Consider the following 10,292-nt stretch of genomic DNA (forward strand, 5'->3'; position numbering starts at 1 on the left):
ACTCCCAGCTTCCTAGTCTCTTAGCTACTCAGGCATCTGACCATTCCTTGTGTTGCTTTGTGCTTTTTCCGTTTCTTAAGTTCCTGGGTCACGAGGCCTGAGTTGCACTTACTTTGGTGTCATAGGTCTCTTTCCTGAGTGATCTCAGCCTAAGTCCTAGAAAGGGCAACTGTGTCACCTGTAATCTCTGTATGCCTTTTCATTTAAGCCCAGAGTGATGACTTAATCCTCATTCTAACTTTTACCATTAGAACTTAGAGTTAAAATTCTGTCCCATGGTAGTAACCCTTGGAGGAGGTGTCAGGTAGGGACTGAAACGGGTAGGAGGGGGCTCCTGGGGTCCTGGCAGTGTTTTGTTTCCTTGCCCTGACTGTAGGTTAGGCCAGTGTGTTTGTTTCGTGAAAATTCAGAGCCACACACTTCTACGTGCATTTTTCTATATATTTGTTACACTTACAATGAAAATATTTTTTAAAAAATCACTCTGGGGCATCCCTGGTGGCGCAGTGGTTGAGAGTCCACCTGCCGATGCAGGGGACACGGGTTCGTGCCCCGATCCGGGAAGATCCCACATGCCACGGAGCGGCTGGGCCCGTGAGCCATGGCCGCTGGGCCTGCGCGTCCGGAGCCTGTGCTCCGCAACGGAAGAGGCCACAGCAGTGAGAGGCCCGCGTACCGCAAAAAAAAAAAAAAAAAAAAAAAAATCACTCTGGATGCTAACTGACTTCATATAGAATAAATTCTGATATGATAGTGAGGCTATACACCTAATCAAATCAAAATCCTTTCTTTCTCTGCCTTTGTAATTCAAAATAATGTTGCTTTCAGTTTTCCATCCTTTAGTTCCATTTTCACACTTACAGGAAACATGGAAGAGCCTCAGCCATTTTAATTAAGTCTAATGGGGGAGGTAAGGGGGGAGGTTGGTTCTCATCAGAAGTCCTGTGATGCCTTCAGGGATGTATGTGGACCTCTGAAATTACAACAAAATTCTGTTGGATACACATGTACATTTTTCTGAGAAGTGTCCACGATTTTCATCAAATTCTCAAGGGTCCCTGAACTAAAAAGGACCATAAGTCAGAGGGACTCTTACAACTCAAGGCTTTTTTATGTATGCTCCTCTCGAAATGTTTCTCGACTCTAAATTCAACCCATAGCCCTCACCAACCTGATTCACCAAATTGGTTTCACCCATCAAAATGAATTTGCTCACTTCAATGGAAAAAGTGAATGGGCTCAGCTGTCAAAGGTCACACATAATAATCATCATCTGTTTACTTCTCCATCTCCTCCTCGAGATCCCAGGCCCTGATGCCAGAGACCTTTGCAGCCTCGGTGTGAAAGTGCACCAGGGAGTGGCGGACTGGACTCCAAAGAAAGTCACTGCACCCATTTACGAAACCAGATTTATTAAAATTTCTCTACAAGTCAGAAACAGCCGTCTCACATATATACACATGTACAGGAAGGATCTAGTGTTTCGAAGCCCCAGCCAGCCCAGAGTCCTCAGCCGGGTCATGTATCACAGATACAACATTCAAGCAACCACAAGAACGTTAGTGGGACAGAGGCTTCTGTCCTCCCTCTTCTCCAAGTCCCATGATTCTGTCAAGGTAATATTGCCAATGATCATTCACATTTCACGTGGCCTTAGACACGCAGGTTATTCAGACAGACACAGACAACAGAACAAGCGTCAGAGCCAAAACAACAACAAAAAAATCGGACATATGTATAAAAGGTACACTATATGTACAAAGTACACAGTACGTGAGGTATACACGGTATTCTCACAATGCATGTTAGTAGTTTGCCTAGGCGTAGCCCTTAAAAGTGACTGCCTGTTTTTGTGCCATTTCTCAAAATACAGTATGTTTGGTTTACCCGTTTAATCACCTGATTTCAGTACTGTCTATTTACTGATATTTCATCTGTACTTGTTTTTTTAATGCAAGTTGCAGTTTCTTTGTTAAGCTCTATCTTTTGTAGGTAGTGAGTTCCCATCTCTGGAAGCATTCAAAAAGAGGTTGCAGACCCAACCTGTGAAAGAAGCTGTGTGTCGGGGGGGCGGATTTCTGCATTGGGAGGTGGCAGAGAAACGAAAGAAGTTGGACCAGATGACTTTTAACGTCCCTTTCAAGTTTAAAGATTTGGGGCTTGCTATTTCATCCCAGATACTGATGATGCAGATGTATTCATAAACCACACCACATCCGAAATATTCACAACCTGTCATGCAAAACTGCAGACCATACCCATGGCGGTGGTTAAAGTATAATTCTGGAAGTTAGTCCGAGAACCGTCTAAGACTATCCAAAATTCACTTTCTCTGAAGCACTAAGATGTTTAACGTTTGCTCTTGGGAGAGGGAGTGGAGAGCCTTCTTATCTTTCTCCTCCTAGACAAAATGCTCCACCCTGAGATGGTCTTGGGGAAAAAAGTAAAGGATAAATGCTAACATATTTGAGGGGAACCAAGAAAGCTAATGGTTTCCAAGTGCTCAAATTCTTGTTAAAAGTCTCCAGTCTCTCTGTCTGAGCTCAGAGTTCTAAAATAGCCAGGAGTTTGAATCTTTTATGATACTTTTCCACAGTTAGCTGGTAAGTGCTTTTATAGTGAAGGGATGGGAGGGCGCATTTCAAGGTCAGAAAGAAGGCATTAGTGCAAATGAGGTCTTGGCAGGAAATGGAGGAGAAATTCTGGGTTCGTGGTTCAGGCAGGCTCCTATGCCCCTGAAACAGTCTGCTCCAAAAAGATGAAGAAAGGGTGAGTGTTAAACCAAACCAGAAAAAACAACTTTCCGATCAGAGAAGCTAGGGTAGCAAAAGTCTGGCTACCAAAGACAAGTTCGAAGATGGCAGGTTTATTGGCCCAAATTATTTGTCACCCTGTTAAAAATATGGTTATTGCCCAAAATGCCATTGTGCGATTCATTTCCTCTCCCTTTAGAATGTTCATTTCACTTGCTCACATGCTGCAGGATATCCATACTCCTTGCCACCTGTAAAAGATGCGGAACCCCCATATCTGACACAGGGACAGCTGGCGAAGGTTCACTAAGGGAAACAGCTCTGCAGGAAAGGCCTGTCCATCTTTAGAAATGGAAATGCCATGTGTGAGAATTATGAGGTTTCTGAGGTTTGGGGATTAGCAGAAGAAGGAACTGATGTCACTGTCCTCCTGGTACTCTGGAACAATCTGGTCGGAAGTTCCTATTTCTGAGTCGACGTACCCAGGCTCCAAGACAGACTCGAACCAGGGATGGAGTAAGATCTCTGGAGCAGTGAGTCTTTCTGAAGGCTCCCGTCTCAGAAGGCTGCGAATGAGGCACCTGGCTTTGGGGGAAATGTGGTCAGGAATGCAGAACTGTCCACGTCGGATTTTGGAGAAAAGGGCACTGGGGTCTGAGTCATGGAAGGGGTAGCGTCCCACCAAAAGGGTGTAGAGCATCACCCCGAGGCTCCAAACGTCCGCCGCCTTTCCGGAGTAGGTCCCTGTGGTGTTGAGAATCTCCGGGCTCACGTAGGCTGGGCAGCCGTGTTTGTCTGACAAAGCATCATCTTCTCCCTTAATTATGTGTGTATCTTCTAGACTTTCCAGTCTGAGCTGGGTTCTGTAGGAGAGAGGAAACAAGCCATTACTTCCAGCTACTATGAAAACCAAGGTCTTCCCAATAATAGCGCCCACAAGTACTCATCGCAAAGGCCCAAGGAATGCCAGTTACCCCTTCATCCAGTTAGCAGTGCCTTGCATCACCCTGGAGGACTCAGGATTTCACAAACCAATACAAACTGCAATACACATTAGCAAAGTATTGAGAGAGAGCCTGGGGTGGAGGGTATGATGCAAAGCCCCAAATACTATTCATTATGCTACAGCTTATAAGACATATCCTAATAGGGGTTACACAATTTACAAAGTTCACATTGCAGCAGTGGGAGCCTGTCTCAGGGGAATGCTGACATTTCTCCAAAAGCTATCAGGGAAGAGCAGTTTATCCTACTGCTTCAGGGAGAGCCTGGGCATCCTACAAGTGGATCTTATCTCTTATCATGCCACTGACTGCCAGGGCTACTTGGACCCGTTGCTTGGCATTACAGAACATTACAGAACACGGAGCCCAAGGTCACTGTTACTGCACACAGGTTGTTAGCACTCCTGTTCACATCGATATATACACACAGAGGGGATTCTGTCCACCTGAGCCCAAGCCATAACGGCCATGACGGCCATGACGGGAAACGTACATGGAATGTTAATTACATTTATTGGGATGTTTAATTGCAAAGAATGCTTAGCCTGGACAGAAAGGACAAAGAAAAGCAGCTGGTGGATTTGAAAGATGCAGGAGCCCTAAAACGCCCTCGTATGTGTGCACATGCACACACACACACACACGCACACACACGCACGCACACCCTAGGATGGCACATCAACACCTGAGCTCATTTACTCAGGTAAGGGTTTATCTCTTCAGGTAACAACTAAGGTTTGACACATCTTTAGTTAAGGCTCTCTGATGAAGCTGCAGGTGCCTCCTTGTTCAGATCCAGCCACTCAAGCCTCTTGGCTCCCCCAAAGCCCAGAGCCATGTGGGGAGTCTCCAATACATGGTGGTCACTTATGCTCCCCCCAGCTTCTCTGAAACAGCCCTGTGTCAGTAAGTCACTCGTTGCGAAGTTAGACGCAAATATTTGCTACGGGCTACTGGGTCAATTCCTTTTCCTCTCAAAGGTCTAGTTCTTTTTTGTTTTTTTTTCTTCTTCTTCCTGCCTTCCTGTTCCCTGGAGTGTAGTATACATGTGCTAACTTCAGTATGTCCTCAGCCTGACCTCCCCCCCCCCCCCCGTCCCCCCCTCCCGTAGTTATGTAAAATACCCATTGGTTCTGTAAACGGAAAATATGACTCAACCCACACTGTCTGCCACTGATTGGCTGCTGTAGTACTAAAACCCTGCACCTGTGCTGGTTACACGAATAGCGTCAGCCTGTCATTGCTTAACCCTCGGGTTGCCAAACTCCACGCACATGACATTCGCCTGTGCAATAGCAGATTTCAACAGTAAGCAAGGAGGTGTGTAAGGTGTGTTTCAGAAAATACATCACCATATCAAAGGAGAGTGTTCCAGGAATTGGAAACTTCTTCATTACCAACACTTTGCTTTTCTTTGCTAATCAGTATGATCCAATGACTCTTGCAAGGTCAGACACAAAGCCATGCTTTCTGGCAACTCAACCCTATACTTTTTCATAGGACCTGAAGTCAAGGGTAAAAAAAGCACAGGTGGGGTGAGCCCTGCATGAATACCTACAACGAAGTAACACACACCCACCTGTGCAATTCTACAATGGTATTGCTTTTAATCTTTCCACAAGGGATGTGGCCCACCTCTTAAAATCAGGTAAGGTTTATCTCCTGTGGCTTCCTGAATTCTCAACTGAAACCTCAACTCTGAATCTTAATGTCACATTATTGTCTTATCGAGCTCATCTTGTTCTTTATGAGGTAAGCCATGATCTATATTTAGCAACCAATTCTAGCCAGCTTCCATTTCTCATTCAACTGTGGCTATCTTCCGAAGATGCATCCAAACAAGACGTCTAAAAAGTCACCGGAGAATGGGGAGAAAATATTGGGGGCCAAGCCTGACTCATAATAGGAGTGTGGTGTGAAGGAAAGGGATAGGTTTCTGCAACTACGACAGTCTGACCAGCTCTGTGATACTTACTAAGTGCAATAAATAAATAAATAAACAGGGGGGAAAAAAACAAGGAAAAAAACCCCACTCCGTATAAACAAGGATTTGAAGACATCCTCTAGGAATGGATGTTGTGAAGGGCAGACTGACATTTGTACCCCAGGAGAACTGACCTTTCTGACAACGATGGGGAATAAACCTGATCCTGGGGTGGAAGCGGGGAGGGCATCCTGTCCTCACGTGACATCCCACAGATGCACCAAGGTGTCCCCAGGCCACGTCCACAAGGGTGCAGAATAACCAACTTTGGCTTTGGCCCCTCTGGAGAGAGGATTTCTAAAGACTAACTCTGGGACAACTGAGCCCTTGGTGTTGTTTTGAACCAACACCCTGCACCTAACTGCTCGACCTGCACCCTCGTTTTGGAGTCAAAAGGCACAGGAGAGGCTGTGGAGGCCGCTCACCTCTCCTCTGTGGAGAAGACAAACTTCCTAAGCTTTAGGTCCCCCAGCACGATGGCTGACTGGTGGCAGTGGGCAACGGCAGAGACGATCTGCTTGAAGAGCCGGGCAGCCTCCTCTTCCCGCAGCCTCTTCCGGCTGCGCACGTAGGAGTGCATGTCCCCAAAGTCCCTCTCAAAGAAGACATAGGCTTTGGTTTCCCCAAGGATCACTTCCACAATGCCAGTGATGTTCCTGTGTGAGGGCAGCTGGATGTAAGGCCGGATTCTGTCCTGGTAGTGTTTAATGGGAAACACCTGCAGAGAGAAGGGGACTCACTTAGGAGGCTAGAAAAGCAGAGGCTGCCTCCCAGATCCTGGGCTGGGCTGCAGTTCTCAATCTCTGGGCTTTGGTTAAAAGTGAGGCTCCATTCATTTACCCCAACCTCCTGCAACCCCTGTTAGCTCTGCAACCCCACCTGATGCAGCCTGGGCTACTCCTAACACCCAAAAGCAGTAGCATCTAGGGCTAGCAAATCTCCAAAGAGCTACCATATGGATGGTTTGAAAGAAGTCTTCTAGGTATGGCCTTCCGGCTCCAGAGAGCTAAGCTCCTAAGTCCCCACCCTCTGTGGCCCTTTCTCGTTGGCAGGTAATGCTGTGCAAAGTGGCTGATAGAGGTCCCCCTGGGATCTCCAGGAGCAGCCTCTGGAAATGCATGACCTCCTGCAGACCAGAGAGAGCACAGGACATGGTGACTCTGCAGCCTCCAAGTGGAAGAACATACAGCTGGAGAACGTACAGCTCTGTCATTACTCAGAAGGAACAGATGACTCCAAGCGCAAGACTGTCAACACAGCCCTAAGGAACCTGCCGAGGCTGTGACTCAGGTATAAGCAGTCTTGAGTTAAAATTCCCACAGGAGGGATACGGGATCCTCTCGGGGGGGGTGGGGTGGGGGGGTTCATTTGTTTACTGATCTCCCCCCCCACACCAACTCCCATCCTCACTTTCACTCGGGACATGGGTAGCATCTTCTCTAAGAAGCTGGCTGGTCTCTTTAAGGGCCTTTTGTTTAGTCCGGTTACTCATATCCTAGACTCAACTGGAAACGGTGACACACGGGCTGTCACCATCTGGATTCAGCTATTATCTGCTCGGAGGAACTGGAAGGGGTTGCACAATGACCAGACCCACCCCACCTCTGACGCTCGGTTGCTCCGGCACCAGCTCGAAAAACCTTTCCGCTGCCCCCCTCCTCCCACCCCAGCCCACACTCATACCCTCTGAGCTCTGCTCCCCAGCCACCACGAAGAAAAGATTTTGCCCCCCTTTAAACTGGGCTCGATCACACATGTGAAGTTTCGTTCGGGTCGGACAGTAGGTGGCAGCAGCGAGGCCAGGGAAGGGGAGCTCGGGGGGTCAGGTGAGTTGCGGAAAACCAAAGAGCGACTTAAACTGAGGGGTGACCCTATGTTTCCGGTGAAAACGAGCAGCCCGGAGGCTTCTCAGGGATGTCTGAGGCCCGGGTGTCCAGCTCGCAAAGGGTGCATGGCCTGTGGGAATGTTCTGCGTCTATGGGCGCTGGAGGAGAGTGCGGAGGATCCTGTTTGCAAGAGTTGTATCCCCTCCAGGATGGAGCCCCTTATGTTCAAAGGAAAATCGCGGGCCGGAAAAGCAAGACATGAATGGAAGCGAGGGTTCCTAGTCGGTGTGGGCTTTCCAACATTTCTATTGCGGCCAAATACCCCCCGCCCTCGCTGGAAGACCCTCTCAGACTACTCTCTGGGGAGGACAGGGTTCCGGTTCCAGCGCGGGTTCCAGCCGGAATCCCCAAGACCGGAGCCCAACACGGACTTCCCGCCCCCTTACCACCCACGGCTGAGCCCGGGTGCCTCGCAGCCCCAGCAAGAGAGTTGCCAGCTGCTCCAAGCTCCAAGGAGGCACCCACAGCAGGGCGTCCTTCCAGAACGAGGGGCGGGGGAAGCGAGGAGAATGGGAAAGGGGGAATGGCATGGCCCTGGAATCCATATCAATTCCACAACTTATGTGGAACGCCACGCACTAAACTCGGCGCTAAGCAAATAACATAGATGTTGTAAAGTAACTGAGCACCGCACTTCCTCTCGACCGCCAAGCCCCCACTATACCACTCCATCCGAACCCCTCAATCCCCAATAGGGTGACCCGGGTCAAATGCTGCCTTAACGGGCTCAAACCCCCTTATCCGCCTTGCCCCAAGCCCAAGTCCTGACGGCACCTTCGGCCCCCGGGCGACGGCGGGCGAGACCCCAAACACCTTTGCCTGCCACCGGGTCCCTTCACCCCGCGACCCCCCGCCGGGTCCCGGGTCCCGGCCCCTGAGTGCCTACCTTGCAGCGCAGCTCGCGGCCGGTGTGGAGGCACAGCGCCCGGGACACATGCTCGCGCTCGGCCAGGGGCAGCAGCAGGTAGTCGGCGATGCGGCTGGGCCCCGGCGCGCTCCCGGAGCCGCCGCCAGCCCCCGGAGCGGCGGGCGGAGGCTGCGGGCTGCAGGGAGAGCCAGGGGGGCTGAGGTAGTCCGGGGGGCTAGAGCACTCGGAGAGACGTGGGCACTTGGCCGCCACGGCCGCCGCGTCGTCCGCGTCCAGCAGGCGTTTGGCCGGGGCGCCCCGGCCGACCGGGAGTAGCAAGGCCGGAGCGCGGGGCTGCGAGACGCCGCTCATAGCAGAGCGCACGGGACCGACCCGCATCCCGTCCCCGGCCGGGGCGGCCCCGGCTTTGTACGTCCTCGGATCGGCGCGGGAAGGTGCAACTGGGTCGGCGCCGGCGCCGCGACTTACTCCAGCCCGCGGGATGGAGGTTGCAGACGGAGCTTGGTTCTGCCCCCACGGGGGGCAAAGCCGGAGCCGCTCCCGGGCGCTCGCGGTACACGCGAGGACCACGGTGGCCGCGCGTCCGGGGAAAGGAGGCCGGTTCGGGTCCCCGGATCCCCGTGGGTACCGGCTCGGGGCGCCTCGCTATTGTTGTAGAGGCTGCCGACAGTCGGGGAAGCAGAGGCGGCGGCGGCCTCCGAGGTCCGGAGCAGCGAGAACAGGATTCCGCAGGCTCGGCGGAGCCACGGAGCAAATGCACTTCCCGAAGCAAGAAGTGTCGGAGCGAAAGCCGGACCAACTTTTCCGCGGCGCCCGGGATCCTACGCGCTCCGGGCTCCCAGCGTGAGTGTGCGCGAGACAGACGCGCTCGGAGAGGGTAACTGAGTGTGAGTGAGTGTGTGCGCCGCACCGATCCCGGCCAGTGCACTCCTCCTTCTCCTTTTCCTCCACCTCCTCCGCCTCCCGGTGACTCACGCTGTATACACATACACTCACAGGCCGGGCTGTGTAAACAGTTGGGAAGCCGGGTTGTGCAATGAGGTGGCTGCGACGACTCGGGCCCTGCCGCCGGGCGAGCAGTCACCGGAGCGGAGGGGAGGTGCAGCTGGGCCGGCGGGGGCGACGGGGGTGGCCCGACGGCTGGGGATGCTTCGGGCAGAGCGCGCTCCGGCGCAGGTGGCGTGTCCTGCGCGCGCACACGCCCCCCGAGCCGGTCTAGGCGGGAGGAGGCGCGCGCCCTCCCGCAGGCCGCGGGCTCAGCGCGAGAAGCCGGAGGAGGGGGCGGAGGAAAAGTTCCCGTGACGTCAGGGTCCCGGGGAAGTGGGCGGGAGGGGAGGGGCCGTGGGGGGCGAAGCAACCGTTGATTGGTGCGCGCTCCCCATTCACTCCGAGCACAATGGACTGCGGGCGCGCGCACCAGGGCTCTCAGCACCCGCCGCTCGCTGCAGCCGCGGGGTGACACCTCTTGCCCCGGGGATCCCCCCAGTGCCCCAAGCCTTGGGACCTCCGGTTGGAGCCGTGGGCGTCGCCGAGGCCCGGCGGTAGCCAGAGGAAGGGAGGAGAGAGAAGGTGATGAATTCCAGAATCACTCATTCACCCCCACGCGGTGGTTCCGGGGAAGACCTGCGCGTGGTAGTGGATGTGGCTTTTTTTTTCCTTTTCCCGCCCCCTCCCAGCTCTAATCCCCAGCGTCTGTTCGCTTCCACAAATAGAACCTTCTGTTGGATGAAATAAGAGCAAACACTGGGCCTTCTGCGCTGCCTCCACCTCCACGCCCCTCCCGCGCCTGCCGCCCGC

General features: G+C 52.6%; 1 protein-coding gene across 1 annotated transcript; it reads right to left on the reverse strand.

Annotated features, from left to right (window-relative positions):
• Positions 1–1,395: 1,395 nt before the first annotated feature.
• On the reverse strand, positions 1,396–9,729 carry TRIB1 (tribbles pseudokinase 1). Its single transcript, XM_067711287.1, has 3 exons — positions 8,514–9,729; positions 6,167–6,459; positions 1,396–3,616 (listed from the first exon to the last, which is right to left on the reverse strand). The coding sequence occupies exons 1-3, from the start codon at positions 8,871–8,873 to the stop codon at positions 3,151–3,153; spliced, it is 1,119 nt and encodes a 372-aa protein (XP_067567388.1). The 5' UTR covers positions 8,874–9,729; the 3' UTR covers positions 1,396–3,150.
• Between the last annotated feature and the right edge of the window lie 563 nt (positions 9,730–10,292).

The sequence above is a fragment of the Pseudorca crassidens genome, chromosome 17 (genome assembly GCF_039906515.1).
Source record: "Pseudorca crassidens isolate mPseCra1 chromosome 17, mPseCra1.hap1, whole genome shotgun sequence".
Lineage (NCBI taxonomy): Eukaryota > Metazoa > Chordata > Mammalia > Artiodactyla > Delphinidae > Pseudorca > Pseudorca crassidens.